We start from the raw sequence: 18,827 nt of genomic DNA on the forward strand, positions 1-18,827 counted from the left end.
ATCGGAGGTCAGTCTTCTGTGTGACTGCATTTTGATCCCAGACTGCTCCTTCCACACCATTAGGGGTGTCTGAGTACATGTGAGTGAAACCATCACCTCCAATATTCTGATTTATATCTCTCAGTATTAAGCCATGTGGCGCTTTTGTCCTTCTCTATCCATTACAGATGTGTATAGTGTGTGTGTGCACAGTGTATGTTGGATATTATATGTGTGTTCTAGTGTATGTATGTATGTGTGCGAGTGTTATAGTGAATGTGTGTTACAGTGCATGTGTATGTGTGTTATACTGTACCTGCGTGTGTGTTTGTATATTGTATGGGTGTGTTATAGTATACCTGTGTGTGTGTGGATAGTGTTTGTGTGTGTGGATAGGATATGTCTGCGTGTATGTGTGTATAGAATGTGTATGTGTGTTATATTGTATGTGTGTGTGTTATATTGTATGGGTGTGGTATAGTGTGTATGTGTGTTATATTGTATCTGTTTGTGCAGTGTATAGGTATGTGTGTATAGAATGTGTATGTGTGTTATATTGTCTGTGTGTGTGTTTGTATAATGTATGGGTGTGGTATAGTGTGTATGTGCAGGGCTAAATAAATGTAGGGGCCTTTGTAGCTGTAGCTCTAGGTCCATGCCCTAACTAGGTCCATGACCAGGGTTACCACCTGGCCGAATGTGCGGGAGGCTCATTTGTGCTGAAACGCACATGGAGCTCACAGCTGCATGTAGGATGTACTCCTGTGTGGTCACAATTAGCTTGAAGGGGCAAACAGTTAAGGCAGGGCTGGAACTACAGGCTGTGCAGGCAGTTCAGTTGCATGAGGGCCTCCAGAGGGGTGTCTGCCACATCTGAATATCTGTGTGTTAGTGTCTGTGTGTTTTAGTATCTGTGTATGTCTGTGTATGTGTCTCTGTGTTAGTATGTCTGTGTAAGTGTGCCTGTTTGTGTGTTAGTGTCTGTGTGTCTGCGCTTGTCTGTGTGTTAGTGTCTCTGTGTGTTAGCATATCTGTGTGTCTGTGTCTCTATGTGTATGCCTATGTGTGTCTGTGTTAGTGTATCTGTGTGTGTATTAGCGTCTCTGTATGTGTTTTAGTGTGTGTGTTAGTGTCTCTGTGCGTATGTGTCTGTCTGCAAAAATAGGCTTAACAAAATAAATAGTGGCCACAAGCACAATTTTTTTTGGGTCCCGAACATCTCTGTCTAAACAGTGTCACCTTACCTTTTGTGAAGTATAAATGATAATATATATCATATCATTTAATCTAGATGTGGGCATTCGAATGCTAAAGAAGCAGGTGGCCGCTTGTGACATTCATCTCTTTTCGGAGCCGCAATTATTCTAGAGAAAGTGCAACACACCACGATCTGGATTTGCACAGTGTGTTGCAATTTCACCAGAATAAATGCGGCTCAGAAAAGATCTGAATAGCACCAGTGGCCGTCTTCTTCCACATTCGGATGCTAACAAAGAATACAAATGCCCACGTCTAATTTAATCTATTAGTAGAACCCCATTCATTTTTGTAGTTATATATGTGAAATTGTTTAAAACAATGAAGAAAATATGAAATAAACCATGTAGTCTGACGTAGATGTAAATTCAGTTTTAGTTTATTGAATTTTTTAAAAATATATTTGTGTGTCTACTGAGGATGAGTCGATCACAGGTAAAAAGATATTTTAAACCACTGAGTTGCTAAGCAGCATACTCTGACATGCTAAGTTCTTAAAGCTACCAGTTAAATGAACATGGAGTGTTGGGATTTAAGACTTGTTTTGTGCATTTTTAAGATGGAATAAGGGCATATGCTGAATGGTTTAATGCTCAAAATTAACACCAGAAATGTAAACTTGGTGTCATTCTCTTAAATCTCTATGCAGAATTTGCTTTCTTAGACCATCTCTTCCACTTCCAATCTCTTCACTTTTTAGTATCTAAGACACAACGCTTATAGTTTGCATTTAACCAGCCGCTCATTTAGAATCTTCTTTGTAAGACCTCTGATCCTTATAAAATCTAGAAATTTGTTTCGGTTGTAGTACAACTTTTATGCAGATGATGCCTAACTTTATCTCTCTTCAACAGACATCATACCATACCCATTGAACCAGGTCATAAACTGCCCCTCTGCAATTTCCTGCTGGAGTCTTCACAGAATCTTCATTTAAATTTCTAATAAAGCTGAGCTTCAACTACTTATAATCCTCTGTACTAAGTATCATATGCCAGAAGTATCAACATGTTGTCCAGGACTCTGCAATCACCACCACTATTGGGTCCACTATCTCAGAATCACACTTGACTAAGCATTTTTACTCTCATATCCAAGAACTTTCCAAATCATTAAACACTAATAAATGTAACTTCTTTAGGGCATAACTGTCTTTTGTCTTCTGTGTAGACTGCTGAAATCATATTTTCAAACCGTTTCATGTAGTAACATTTTACCTTAGAGCTTCTTTCACATGGTCAGGACTGAAATCTTCATTGTCACTTTCTAAGGGCTTTTGTAAATATCCAAATTGCTTCAGATACCTCTGTAATGAGAAAGACAAACATCACAACATATGCAACTGGTTCTGGGTGTGTATCAAGTACCACCTTACTCAAGTACATAATTAATATAAAACCACAAATCAGTATAGAATCTATAAGCAGGAGAGATCCAGTCTCTAATAATGATCCTTGAATTAGGTAATATGACATGATATAATTTTCTCTTCATGACTGAGAAATGTATTTGGCAAGCAGGAACATAGATTATTTTGTTATCACTAAGTTCCTTAATAAAGATTCATGGGTTTCAATATAATTTGTATACAGATGACACCCAAATCTACCTCTCTGCACCAGACCTATCTCCATCCTTGCTAACTCATGTCATTGTCTTTATAAAATTTCATCTTGGATGTCCTCTCACTATCTTTAGCCAAATCTCTCCAAAACTGAGCACCTTATTTTCCCCCTTTTTCCAAATCTCTACCCCTCATATTTCTATAACTGTTGATAATAACATTATTACCCCAATCCCGCATGCCCATGACCTTGGGATCAAACTTGACTCAGATCTTTCACTCCTCACATCCAGTCTTTGGCCACTCCCTGCAGTTTCCAACTTAAAAACATCTCCAAAATTTGACACTTCCTCAAAAAGCATGTGAAGTGAACATGTGCTATGTGTGAATGGGGGTTAAATATCTGCTTTGTATAACTATGGACTAGATTACAATCGGTGCGCTAAGCAATATAGCTAGACTGCGCTAACATTAGCGCACAACTTGATATTACAAGTCCATGGTAAATTCCATTTACCAGAAAAGGGTTACTATAGCCTATATAGCTCTAGTGCAACCTATACTTTCAATGGGTATTGTGACTGCTCTAAATAGTGCTCATATTGCAAGTTGAAAGTTATACGTTAAGCGCTTGAGCAAAAGCCAAAACTGCACTAGAATATTTAGCACAACTTGAGACCTGTAAAGTAAAGTGTAAGGGTTAAAAAAAAGACAAAACTATTACACTCGCATATACATATTTTAGTAAAAAAATATAATTTTAAAATGATTTAAAGAGGTTTTAAAAGGGTTAACAAGGGAAATGGTATATGGCAAGGTGTTTGGCTGGAAAGGGCTCCAATGTATATATATTTCTTGATATGTGTATATGTATACGTGTACATAAGTGTATACATGTGTATTTATGTGTAAATATGTATGTGCCCACATACATACATATATACATATATAGACATATAAATGCACTTTTGAGCCCTTTGAATGAATACTTTGAATTCCTATGTTCTTCACTTAGAAAAAAATAATATTTTTATTTGTAAATATAGATTTCTATATATACAGCTCTGGATAAAATCAAGAAACCGCTCCAATTGTTTTCTTAACTCAGCATCTCTACATATATGGCAACCATTCTAGTGTCTGTTTAATTCCGACACAGGCACACATCATTCTACTTAATGAGGAACTGATTGGGTGATGACCTGAACCAAATCTTATTAAGGACTAGATTACAAGTGGAGCGCTACTTATTGCTCCCACTTGTGCGTTAACTCAACTAGACTTTGCCTTTTTGCATGCGCCAGGTAGCGTGCGTATTACAAGTTGAAAGTAAAAAGTTTTCACTCAAGCACTAGCCCAACGCACGCAAAAAGCCGAATTTTGAACTTCCCCTGTAGACTTCAATGGAGCTAGAAAAGTGGAAAAAAACACCCTTACTTGTGTGCAAACCCGAATGCATTTTCAAGTGTGCTAACCCAACATGAAATTCCTATTCTAGTGTTCTATAATATTAATATTTCCCATTTCAATGTTCTACACATAGACGAATATGTTCTATTTGTATATGTATGTATCTCTATGTTAAAACCCTTTGCAATCCTTATTTTTACTAACACTGAGAATTCATACCTTACAGCTCTTATAACTTTTTATTGCAATTTTTTTTTAAATATTTTTTTATTAGTGTTATGTATGTAACTGTAATTTTTAAATGTAGTTAGTTAAATTCAATTGTGCTCGAGCTTCCAACACACGCAAAGAGCCGCAATTAAACCCTTTTTGCTTGCGCACAACACTCGTAATCTAGCCCTAAATGAGGAAAAGTATAAAAACTACTGCTGTGGTTATCGCTATCCTCTTGTAATAGGACCAGCTGGATGGCAAAAACAGTGCTTATAGTACCTCAAAACTAATTGGAATAAAAAAATAACTATTGACCATGTAAAAATTGTTTAAAAGAAAGATTTGAGTTCAGTGGGCATCAGGTTGCTTCCATCCTTAAAATTTCAAAGATGGCGGTTCATAAGAACAAGCAGCGGACATTGAGGATAACAAAGCTAATGATAGGTAAACTCTCCACTCCCCAGGATGACCACCAACTCAATCAAATGTCATTCAACAACTGTAGGATGACATCAAGTGACCTAGAAAAAGAATGAAAATGGCAGTTGGGGTGAAAATGCATGGTTAGGAAGGTTTGGAACAGGCTCCTAGGGGCAGGGCTGAAGTCATGTGAAGCTAGAAAAAGCCCTTCATCAATGAGAAGCAAAGAAGAGGCAGGCTGAGGTTTACAAAAGATCATAAGTATTGGACCGTAGAGGACTGTCATAAGATTATCTTCTCTGATGAGTCAGCTTTGCCCAACACCTTGTCATCTAATAGTTAGATGGAAACTTGGAGAGGTGTACAAGCCACAGTGTCTCACACCCGCCGTAAAATTTGATTGAGGTTTGGTGATGATCTGAGGGTGCTTCAGGATGCATAAATCAAGCAATCAGAGGATTGCTTTTTCCAGCAGGACAATGCTCCATGTCACACAGCCAGGTCAATCAAGGTGAGGATGGAGGACCACCAGATCAAGACCCTGTCATGGCAAGCCCAATCTCCAGACCTGAATCCCATTGAAAACCTCTGGAATGTGATCAAGAGGAAGATGGATGGTCACAAGCCATAAAACAAAGCTGAGCTGATTTTTTGTGCCAGGAGTGCCATGAAGTCACAGTATACTATTATATATTTTTTTGTTATGTAACCAGGTATGTATGGAGTCATGTCACATAAGCACCATTCCTGGTCCTAAACCACCCATTTCCACTCGGAGCTTGAATTCAGATTATTATTAGTCAGAATTCCTAGCTCCAAGTTCCTCTCAAGTTTTCTTCTGGCGCACAGAGCAATATTAAGACTTGAGAAAGCCCTACATAAATGACTAAATCTGTAAAAAAAAAAAAAAAAAACCCCCCCTGCAAATTCTGCTATCTCCTAGTAACACTATATATATATATATATATACACACACAGTATCACAGTAGTAGGTGATCTTGAAGATCAGGCACATGTGTAAGTATTAAAGAAACATACTAGTGCAATAGTAGAATGTGCTAATGTGTGACCTTTGCAGGGGGTGATAACAAAATGCTTCTGGTTACATTATGTTAGCAGTATGGCTAAGCAGTCCTGAGCAGCAGAATACCTCATTGAACAGGCTACAGTTTTGGGTGCTACAATAATGCCATAGCACATCACAGTGCCATTCTGGAAATGATCCTGTATTTTATTGATTATTAATTGACTATAGTTTTATGCTAGGTTTTCAACTATTGTTTTCTCAAGTTGAGTTATAAGCATTGGCCTCCATATTTTGCACCTTTTGAATAGTGAAAATAATTATCCTCTGATTAACAGCAGAGTGTTATATGCCTAATTTGCATGATCAGATTGTATCAAGAATACTCTATGGGCTCCATGTACTAAGAGGCGGGCGGACAGCTACTTAACTCGCAAAGCTGTCTGCCCGCCTCCGCTACATACGGGCAGCGGATCTATTGATCCGCTTGCCCGTATGTATCATTACACACTCAGCGGAGTGTGTAATGCCCGCCCCTTCAGTCGTGCGACCAATCACGCGACTGAAGGGGCTGTCAATCACAGAGAGCGAGCAAGCTCTCGGTGATTTTGCTTCGCCACCTAAGAGGTGGCGTAGGGTGTAGGAAGCAGCGGTCTAATGACCGCTGCTTCTTCCATTGCGGGAAGCAGGCTCGCATATGCGAACCTGCCCCGCAAAGGCTCCGGAGCAGCTTTCGCTGCTTCGTACATGGAGCCCTTGAATAAAACAGTAAAAAAATATTCCATTAAAAATAAAGCAGGGGGATATGTTAGTAAAATCTGGCCGTGCATTCTTCAGAGGGGTGATTATTGTGCTCGGATAGCGAATCTTTTAAACGATTCGCTATCCGAGCACAATAATCACCCTTCTTCATAGTGTTTGAGGTCAGAAAATGTGAGTTGAATGTGTGCTTATTTTTTTATCTGCTCATATTAATAAAAACTGTATTACACTAAAAAAAAATCAAAAAAAAATCTGGCCGTGCAACCCTTAAATTAAATTAGTATTTTTTATTAGTATTAAGTAATTGGTATCATGCAAACTGAGGTGTAAGAGGAAAGGGTTATTTCGTAAAGGTCACATAATATGCAAATTTCTTTTATGTTGGTCATACTAAAATGTACAAGACTAATATATATTACTTAGTTTTTGTTTCTTTGGGGTTATATTTTTGTCCTTTTTTATTTTCCCCTTTAGCACAAATATACCATTGTAGCATGGTAATCAGTTGCATTTATGAATCTCAAAAGAAGACTTAACTGAGACATTGATGTACAGATAGAAAACACTTTGGGAAAGATTTATCATATGTCGGATGCACATGATCCGCTGTAGCAGATCCTGTCCGCTCGACATCGCTAAATGCCGACAGCGTATGCCACCCCCTGCACATGCCGCAATCCTTAACTCATTCGCGAATGAGTTAAGGAGAAGTAGTCTTACAACCGCTCCTTCTTAACTTAAAGGGACAGTAAACCTAGAAAATAATGTTATATAATTCTGCACATAGTGTAGAATTATATAACATTATATTAGTGCTAGCTTTATGTAACATAATATTGCCGCTGGAATTTTTATTAAAATAGAGGATTTTTCAGACCCGCCCTCTGTGCTCTACTGGTCTGGTTTTCACTCTGAGCGCATCTGGGCAGCTGTCTAGTCACAGCCCGGCCCGACCGCGCCATTACACTCAATGTAGCTCGCTCCCGCTGTCAGACAGAGCAGGAATTATATAACATTATATGTGCAGAATTATATAACATTATTTTCTAGGTTTACTGCCCCTTTAAGTTTCAGACGGACCTGAAACTTCGGAGGTAAATTGCAGCATCCGCTGCTTGATAAATCCCCTGTATCTAAACTCCTTGGGACAGGAAAAAGTTTGGATTTCAGAATAGTTTTGATTTTGGAAGAGTGGATTAGACCAAGTGTAAACAACAATATGTACTTACCTGTCATAAAACAGCTGATACATCTAAAGGTAGTTTTATACTTCTGTATACATAGTAACATCAGAAAGATAGTACAGTATTGTAACCAGAAAGGTAATACTTATTGTTTTAAATAAATATAGACTATTTGCATTTTAGAACACAAAAATCAAACCAAAGACACAAGCAGAGAAGATTGTGACTTACAGACTAGGGGGAAAAAAGTAATGTTTTGATACTTTTAGTTTTAAAAAAAAAAAAAACTTATTAAAAAATTTCAGAATAAGTTTGGATTTTGGAATTCCGGATTTTGGGATTTGTACCTGTACTAGATAAGCATCTCACTGCATGTCAATAAAATGTCAATGTCATACAGACTATTTAAAAAGTGTCACAATTTTTGTATTTTAAATACTGAATTATAATATATTAAATAGGTTTAGTTGTATTTATTTAATACTAGCAGAGCAAGATTTACAATTAGTTGTCTGCTTGCTGTTTACGTATGTGATTAGCAGCAGCTGCATATTCTGATTACAGAAGTATATACAGAACAGCTGGCTTCCGGTTTCAGGCTGAATTATGTAAACTACATTGTCATTAGGATGCATTTCTTTAAAACTACAAGTATGGTTCAATATGTTAAAGGGACATTAAACCCAAATTTTTTCTCTCACGATTCAGATAGAGAATACCATTTTAAACAACTTTCTAATTTACTTCTATTATGTAATTTGCTTCATTCTCTTGCTATTCTTTCCTGAAAAGCAAAGCATATCTAGAAAGGCTCAGTAGCTGCTGATTGGTGCCTGCATGATGTCTCATGTGATTGGCTCACCCATGTGCACTGCTATTTCTTTAACAAAGGATATCTAAAGAGTGAAGCAAATTAGATAATAGAAGTAAATTGGAATGTTGTTAAAATTGTTTTCTCTGTCTGAATCATGAAAACAATTTTTTGGGTTTAATGTCCCTTTAACAAATATCAATGCACAATCTCAAAAGGTTACATTATATTATACAGCACCACCAACAGCTAAAATAATTATCCCTTATAGAGCTCTCTCCTATAAATATTTAAATAGATGGCTTCCCTATTTATCTATATAATGTCATACAATTTGCATACAATATCTCAGTTTACAAATATGCCTCTAACTTCTTCATCTATCTTTTTTCATAAAAAAAAATCACAGTTACATCATACACACTGAACATGTTTGTTATTATTTCTGCTTGGTAACTATGGTAATACAAATCTTATTTTAACTCAGAGGGGAAAAAAATATGAAACCAGAATATTGATAAGTAAACACATTTTAGGATCCAGAAAATTAATTTGTATATAGATATAGGTTGAATAACCCAAAAAGGAGTCAGAAATATAATGTCACCCTGGCATTTTTTTCAGCTTTGTTATAATATCAACTAAATTGATATCTTTAATTAATGAAAGTATTTGATTATATAGTACTCACATACCCTGCTGCTGACACAAACTTAGCACTTTAATGGATTGACAGAGATTTGAACAGCAGTTGCTTAGTACACACGAACCATATAAATATAAATACAATAATATAAATATAAATTACACAACTATACTTTTCTTTTCAAGCAACATAAAACATTTCCTTTATTTCAAGTCAGCTCTCCTCCCCAGCATCTACAAGTCAGCAAGCACACAGTTTGTATCACTGAGTTCTACACTCACTATGGTGAAGTCAGGAAACTTACCAAGGCCTCTTCTGTAGAGTTGGGGTCATTTAAAGTTGCATACGCTGTGAGGGAGAGAGCACCAAGCAACGGGAATAGCAGCATCCTGCAGAAACAGATCTTCTGTGTGTAGGGTAACCTAGCTGTGCTGTTCCCTTTGTAGCTGCTGCTGTGTCCCCCTTCTCAAGCCTTTTAAGAACTTTGCCAGAATGACTCACAGACTCTTCTCATTCACCCCCCTGAATCTCCCCTCTTGAGAAATGGCAATGGAATGCAGATGTTAACCCTCTGCTGCACACTCAGCATGAATAATTTTAGGAAACTTGAATATAAATAAATAAATAAATAAATACAAAAACATCACATTTTAGTAATTTGCAACTGTTATCTATTTTTTTGTGTGTCAATTACACTCTGACATGTTTGCAACACTATGATAATGAGTCATTGCCCTTAAAGAACCTAAGATGTTCTTTAAATATTTAAGAAAGAGTGAGATAAATTGAAAACCCATTAGTAACTGGTGGATTTTGGATTACACAACACCACAACTATTTTAGAAAGATCTTTACAGGGAACCTTAGGTAAACTAGCATTATCTGCAAACTGTATAAGGTTCTAATGCACAAATATTACAAACATAAAAGCTTTAACCATTGCCAACCCTAGACAGGCTATTATTGGTTATATCTGAGGTGTCCCCGACACATATAAGGCCGGATGACCCTAAACTTGCCTGCTTTGGGAGAAATATCTTTTGAGGAGATCAGAGAGCTATAGATTATCAGGCATCTAATATCCACAAGCATCATTTTTCATAGGGACATTAAACTATTTTTCTTCATATGCATAGTATATGTCAGCAATATGTGCCACATATCATCAAACAAAACAAAAAGTTTAAAAGCTTTTATAGCTATCATAAAGCTGCATTATTTTGCAGTCCAGGGACATACACATTGAAAACCTTCTTGGTTATGTTTATCTTATCTTTTATGATTTGGCTGATTATGAACATATATAAATAACCTCCTGTGCTGTTTAAGCAATCTCTGGCCTAGGTTCAATAAAATTGTTCATGAAACTAATATTTCCCTGACAAACCTGTCGCAACAATGACACTTAAAAATTGCAGAATTAATAAATATTTCTACCAATCCATCATTACAGCTGCGAGTTGCACGTTATTCTCCATTATAATTATTCCATTGCATAACCATTCACATCTTGGCGCATTGATTAAGTTCCTCTGTCAAGGACCCCCGTAACACCAAAATACCTCAAACAGAACAAACTAGTATAGGTTAAAACAAACCCTCTATAAACAATGCACTTTAATATATGCACAAAAGAAAAATTTAAACAGTTAACCTCTTAAGGACATATGACGGAATTTTTCCGTCATAAAACAATTGAGCAAACTAAAAGCTGTGTCCTTAAAGGGTTAAAGAGAAACAAATATAAAAACAAGACAACTTTAAAACAGTGAGATAAGACTACAAGACAGGATACCTCATGGGGAGTTATTATGAATTCCACATGCTGAGCCTGAGGCATAGGTGAAACTTTCTGACCATGTCTTTAAGAAGCTCCAGGATGCCCATGTCCAACACTAGTGATGTGCGAACCGCGTGAACCGCCATTGAATTCAATAGGCAGGCGAACTTTAAAACCTACAAGGACTCTTTCTGGCCACAATAGTGATGGAAAAGTTGTTTCAAGGGTACTAACACCTGGACTGTTGCATGCTGGAGGGGGATCCCTGGCAAAACTCCCATGGAAAATTACATAGTTGATGCAGAGTCTGCTTTTAAGCCATAATGGGTCTAAATCAACTAACATTCCCAAAGTGGCTGTCTCAAAACATCTCGGACAGAAGATAGATTGATAGTGATAGATAGGATAGATAGATATACATAGATTGATAGTTAGATAGAATCGATAGAAGAGAAATAGATAGATTTGTTAGATATATAATTACCCTAATAAATTCTAATAATCAAACATGCGTTCTTGGACCCAACTAGCTTGTGTTAATTAGTACTTTTCTTAGCACTTTAATCCCTGTCCCCCCCCCCCCCCTATCGGGGGAGTTCTATATGGCCTGCCAGATTACCCTGAAAAATTATAATAATAAGACATGTGGTCTGCTACCTATTTTAACGAGGTTGTGTTTTAAGTACTACCATTCTTAGCACTTTAATCTCTGTAACTCCCCCTATTTGGTGAGGTCTATACGGCCTGGATGATTACCCCTACAAAATATAATAATAAGACATCTGCTCTTGGTCTGCGACCCATGGTAACTATGTTGTGTTAATTAGTAATGTCCTTCGCATTTTAATAGCTGTTACTCATACTCACCCTATCGGTGGAGGTCTATATGACCTGCATGATTACCCTTACAAAATATAACAACCAAACATATGCTCTGGGACCCATGGTAAGTAGGTTGTGTTAAGTAGTACTGTTCTTTGCATTATCATACCTGTTACAACACCAAATGGTGGCAGGTCTATCTGGCCTTCATGCTTAGCTGCACCCAAACCCAAAAAAAAAGCAGAGTGGTCTTAGACTAACACCCATGGCTAACTCGGTTGTTTCAATTAGTACTATTCTTAGCACTTTCATCCCTGTTACGGGCGGTCTACATGGCCATCATGATTAGCCGAACAAAATACTACAATCCAACCTTTGCTCAGTCTTCATAGGCCCTTCATTGTCTGTATTTTGATAGTACAGTTCTTATTATTTTTATAGCTGATACAACACCGAATGGTGGCAGCTCTATATGGCCTGCATGATTAGCCGCACCCAATACAAAAATAAATCCAAGCGGTCTTGGATTAACAGCCATGGCTAACTCTGTTGTTTCAAGTAGTACTATTCTTAGCACTTTCATCTCATCATCCCTGTTACTTCCAGGACTCTCGGCGGTGGTCTACATGGCCATCATGATTAGCCTAACCAAATACTACAATCCAACCTTGGCTCAGTCTTCCTAAGGCCCTTCATTGGCTGTATTTTGGTAGTACTGTTCTTATTAGTTTAATAGCTGATATGACACCGAATGGTGAGAAATATGATTGCTGACAACAATTGGCTAGGTGGGCCTGGCTCACAGCAGGCTGCAAGGCAGGAGGAAAGTGCTATTCAATGGCACCAGCAAACTGAGGATTCAAATCACAGCAACTATTACCAAAAAGTTTAATTTTTAATTATTAGAATACTGTCACAACAAATATGATTGGTGTAAATATTTTTTAAGTAGGCCTGGCACACAGGCTTGGAAGGCTGTAGAAAAGTGCAATTCAAAGGCATGAGGAAACTGAGGATTAAGATCATCAACAATCAAGATTTTTTTAATTTTAATTAGTAACTATACTGTGACAAAAAATTAGGATTGGTGTAAATAGTTGGCAAGACGGCCTGGCACAAAAGGATGGCAGGCAGGAGGTAGATGCAATTCAAGGACACTAGGAGACTGATTACTGACAGTCTAAACAGTGATGATTGACAATTTTTGCAATACTGTTAACAGAAATATGATTGCTGACAACAATTGGCTAGGTGGGCCTGGCTCACAGCAGGCTGCAAGGCAGGAGGAAAGTGCTATTCAATGGCACCAGCAAACTGAGGATTCAAATCACAGCAACTATTACCAAAAATTTTAATTTTTAATTATTAGAATACTGTCACAACAAATATGATTGGTGTAAATATTTTTTAAGTAGGCCTGGCACACAGGCTTGGAAGGCTGTAGAAAAGTGCAATTCAAAGGCACAAGCAAACTGAGGATTAAGATCATTAACAATAAAGATTTTTTTAATTGTAATTAGTAACTATACTGTAACAAAAAATTAGAATTGGTGTAAATAGTTGGCAAGACGGCCTGGCACAAAAAGATGGCAGGCAGGAGGTAGATGCAATTCAAGGACACTAGGAGACTGATTACTGTCAGTCTAAACAGTGATGATTGACAATTTTTGCAATACTGTTAACAGAAATATGATTGCTGACAACAATTGGCTAGGTGGGCCTGGCTCACAGCAGGTTGCAAGGCAGGAGGAAAGTGCTGTTCAATGGCACCAGCAAACTGAGGATTCAAATCACAGCAACTATTACCAAAAATTTTAATTTTTAATTATTAGAATACTGTCACAACAAATATGATTGGTGTAAATATTTTTTAAGTAGGCCTGGCACACAGGCTTGGAAGGCTGTAGAAAAGTGCAATTCAAAGGCACGAGCAAACTGAGCATTAAGATCATCAACAATCAAGATTTTTTTAATTTTAATTAGTAACTATACTGTGACAAAAAATTAGGATTGGTGTAAATAGTTGGAAAAACGGCCTGGCACAAAAGGATGGCAGGCAGGAGGTAGATGCAATTCAAGGACACTAGGAGACTGATTACTGACAGTCTAAACAGTGATGATTGACAATTTTTGCAATACTGTTAACAGAAATATGATTGCTGACAACAATTGGCTAGGTGGGCCTGGCTCACAGCAGGCTGCAAGGCAGGAGGAAAGTGCTATTCAATGGCACCAGCAAACTGAGGATTCAAATCACAGCAACTATTACCAAAAATTTTAATTATTAGAATACTGTCACAACAAATATGATTGGTGTAAATATTTTTTAAGTAGGCCTGGCACACAGGCTTGGAAGGCTGTAGAAAAGTGCAATTCAAAGGCACGAGCAAACTGAGGATTAAGATCAACACTAAAAAAATGTTTTATTTAAATTAATAACTATACTGTCTGACTGTGACAACAATTATGATTGGTGTAAATAGTTGGCTAGACGGCCTGGCACAAAAGGCTGGCAGTGGCAGGCAGGAGGTAAATTAAATTCAATGGCACTAGGAGACTGAATATTTGCAGTCCAAAAAATTATGATTTTTTTTTTTTATTACTGTTACAAGAATTGTGATTGGTGCCACTAATTGGCTACTTGGGCCTGGCAGACAGGCTGGCAGATATGAGTCGTGGATGGTAGGTAGGGCAGCAATTTAACACAGTATGCTGTGTAAGTGACAAAAACACAGGACTGATAGAAAATTAAGTTACATTACACTAGCAAAATATTTGAAAATTTTAGATTTTAATATTAAAATTATGTTAAGAAGTGCAATGCACATATGACTCTATGAGTGGTCGCACTGGCTGGCTGCTACGTAGGGCAGCAATTATAACAACAGTATACTGTGTAAGTCAGATAGACAGTTAGACACAGGCCTGATAGAAAATACAATTAGATTACACTAGCATAATGATTTAAAGACTTTTTTTTGGAAATTTTAAGAAAAAGGTTAAGCACATACATATGAGTCGTGGCTGATAGCCTTGGAAGGGCAGCTATTAAAAACAGTAGGCTCTGTATGTCGGATACACACACGCCTGATGGAAAATACTATTAGATTACACTAGAAAAATGATTGAAATCAGAGGCGTAACTAGAAACCACAGGGCCCAGGTGCAAGAATCTAAGAAGGGCCCCCCCCACCACTCCTCCCCCTCCAAAAAAAGGTGAATTTAATTAAAAAAAAATTTTTTTTACATTTAACACAGAAAAAATGTGAATCAGATTACATTTATGCAAAAGTAGGTACCCTATGCCCACAGTCTGTGAGATGGTCTGACCCCCTATTACTGTATATATATAGTGACACTATTTAACCTTCCAGTAATGTATATAGTAAGTTAGTGACACAGTCTGTAATCTGCTGGTGAGATGGCTGGCCTGACCCTACCTGCCCAGTACTTTATAAAGTGACCACAGTAGTCAGTGACATGGTCCACCCCCCCATACTGTATATAGTGGTACTGTATAGTGACACTGTTTACCCCCTGCCCCCCCCATGCTGTAGTAACAAGGTCTGTAATTTGCTGGTTCCACAAACATACACAAACACACATACACACACATACATGCATAAATACACACACAGTCACATACATACACACGCACACACACATAAACACCAATGGGTAAAACAGAAATACTAACCCCTGTAGTTATGTCAAGAAAGGGTATAAAAGAAGAAAATCTAATGACATGGCCTCCTTGTTCACCTGATCTGAACCCCATTGAGAACCTGTGGTCCATCATCAAATGTGAGATTTACAAGGAGGGAAAACAGTACACCTCTCTGAACAGTGTCTGGGAGGCTGTGGTTGCTGCTGCACGCAATGTTGATGGTGAACAGATCAAAACACTGACAGAATCCATGGATGGCAGGCTTTTGAGTGTCCTTGCAAAGAAAGGTGGCTATATTGGTCACTGATTTGGTTTTGTTTTGTTTTTGAATGTCAGAAATGTATATTTGTGAATGTTGAGATGTTATATTGGTTTCACTGGTAAAAATAAATAATTGAAATGGGTATATATTTGTTTTTTGTTAAGTTGCCTAATAATTATGCACAGTAATAGTCACCTGCACACACAGATATCCCCCTAAAATAGCTATAACTAAAAACAAACTAAAAACTACTTCCAAAACTATTCAGCTTTGATATTAATGAGTTTTTTGGGTTCATTGAGAACATGGTTGTTGTTCAATAATAAAATTAATCCTCAAAAATACAACTTGCCTAATAATTCTGCACTCCCTGTAGATATGAGTGCTGGGTGGCTGCCTGGCACAGACCAATTAACCAAAAGACTGAAAAAAAAGAGGTATATTAATGCTGAGTGAGCCTGACAGACACAGGCATGATAGTAAATGTAATTAGATTACACTAGCAAAATATATATTTTTTTTATTTAAAATAATGTTATAAACGGATATTAACACTGGTGGCTGCTGGCTGGCACAGAGCAATGAACCAGAGTATATGCTGTTTGACACTGGCCTGATAGAAAATGAAAAAAAATTACACTAGAAAAATAATTATATTTTTGGGTTAGCTAAATTTAAACTAATGTTGTTAGGGAGATATCAGTGGTGGCAGTAGTCACAGCATGTGCTGTGAGCCTTAAACACACAGCTGAAAGCCAGGCAAATGCTAATATAAAAAAAAACGGCACGAAATATAGCCCTATAAAGGGCTTTTTGGGGTGCTGTGCTTGCAGCAGAGATGAGTGGAGTCCTTCTGGACTGTAAATACACTAGCCTAGCTATGTTTTTCCTATTAATGTCAGGAGAAAAAACACAACACGTCCTCTCATTAAAAAAGCAAGGTCGTTATGAGTCTAAAATGGCGGATTCAGAGTAGCTGGGAGTGTCTGTGAGGGAGTGTCTGATGTTGATTGGCTCTAATGTGTCAGGCGGCTGTGACATAAAGGGTCAAAGTTTCCACAATGATGACACATAGGGGCGGATCGAACATCGCCATGTGTTCGCCCACAAACGCGAACGCGAACAAGCTATGTTCGCTGTGAACCATTCGCGGGCGAACAGTTCGGGACATCACTATCACTTTCGGATACCTTTCATCTAGGTTTGCCAGCTGTCCTCCACAAAAATACTGGTAATCTGTTGCTGACTGGGCATGATGGTAGGTAGGGCCACGCAATAGCCGCTGTAAAGCTTTTTTTCCAACGCTTAATCCTATCATGCATATTTTTCACAACTGAGCAGTCATTTTACCCCTTGGCTGCCAGTAACATAAATAAATTATTTTACCTCTTTGGCTGACAGTAACATAAATAAATAATTTTATCTCTTTGGCTGACAGTTCACAAACATAAACAGAAGTGATTTGCCCCTTACTTCTTTCTACTCAATATTTGCTATGTGTTGAGTCACTCAGAGGGCTCCAAAAGAATATCTGTTTCCTGAAACTAAATATATACAAAACTCTGCTAATTGTCACCTTGTATAGAGCTTTCCCAGAGCTTCTTATTTCACTTTGTATTCATTAGATTTACTGAGGTTGGCAAGACATGCAAATGTGCCGTATCAAGGTAAAGATGCAAAAAACATATATTACTTGTTATGCTATAAATAAAAGAAGATCATTTCCAACACAAACTGCTTTTTTTTTTTTTTTTTAACATATTTTACATTTTAATTGTACCATAAGGTTTCAATAGTATTTGTGCTGTAAAATTACACCTACAGGGAGTGCAGAATTATTAGGCAAGTTGTATTTTTGAGGATTAATTTTATTATTGAACAACAACCATGTTCTCAATGAACCCAAAAAACTCATTAATATCAAAGCTGAATAGTTTTGGAAGTAGTTTTTAGTTTGTTTTTAGTTATAGCTATTTTAGGGGGATATCTGTGTGTGCAGGTGACTATTACTGTGCATAAATATTAGGCAACTTAACAAAAAACAAATATATACCCATTTCAATTATTTATTTTTACCAGTGAAACCAATATAACATCTCAACATTCACAAATATACATTTCTGACATTCAAAAACAAAACAAAAACAAATCAGTGACTAATATAGCCACCTTTCTTTGCAAGGACACTCAAAAGCCTGCCATCCATGGATTCTGTCAGTGTTTTGATCTGTTCACCATCAACATTGCGTGCAGCAGCAACCACAGCCTCCCAGACACTGTTCAGAGAGGTGTACTGTTTTCCCTCCTTGTAAATCTCACATTTGATGATGGACCACAGGTTCTCAATGGGGTTCAGATCAGGTGAACAAGGAGGCCATGTCATTAGATTTTCTTCTTTTATACCCTTTCTTGCCAGCCACGCTGTGGAGTACTTGGACGCGTGTGATGGAGCATTGTCCTGCATGAAAATCATGTTTTTCTTGAAGGATGCAGACTTCTTCCTGTACCACTGCTAGAAGAAGGTGTCTTCCAGAAACTGACACACAAAAATGAATAGTGACACTACTCGGGCTTTTCCTCATTAACTTTATTTACATATATATTAATATGGTTCATATGTATTAACTGTGTCAGTCTGTAGAGGAAATGGTGCTTGTGCACAAAGTCAATCCAACCGAAAGGAAAATTGATATAAAGGATACCAAAATTCCAAAAGTATGCACTTGTAGCACTCTGGGCCCTAAACTGAGGGGCAGGAATTCCCAACAGGGTTTTAAAATATAACTTTTATTTATTAAAATTAAAAAACCAAATTGTTGGTTAAAAATACACACACAATTAAAATACACACCAGTACCATATTCTAGTGGTATTACGTTTATAAGATCACAAACTGTTAAGATTAGGCCTGTATATATTCACAATTATAAGTGATCTAAATTGTAACAGATAACGTCCGCTAAATACTGTTGCAATAGGAATTGAAACAAACAGTTTTAGAGAGATGTGATTTGGGTAAGTTTTGA

General features: G+C 37.3%; 1 protein-coding gene across 1 annotated transcript in view; it reads right to left on the reverse strand.

Annotated features, from left to right (window-relative positions):
- The window catches only part of MMP19 (matrix metallopeptidase 19), a 44,078-nt gene extending 34,338 nt beyond the window's left edge, over positions 1-9,740 (reverse strand). The window contains 2 exon segments of the mRNA XM_053705508.1: positions 2,454-2,542; positions 9,575-9,740. Of these exon segments, the coding sequence (XP_053561483.1) occupies positions 2,454-2,542; positions 9,575-9,658 (173 nt within the window). The 5' untranslated portion in view covers positions 9,659-9,740.
- Positions 9,741-18,827: the final 9,087 nt, after the last annotated feature.

The sequence above is a fragment of the Bombina bombina genome, chromosome 3, assembly GCF_027579735.1.
Source record: "Bombina bombina isolate aBomBom1 chromosome 3, aBomBom1.pri, whole genome shotgun sequence".
Classification (NCBI taxonomy): Eukaryota; Metazoa; Chordata; class Amphibia; order Anura; family Bombinatoridae; genus Bombina; species Bombina bombina.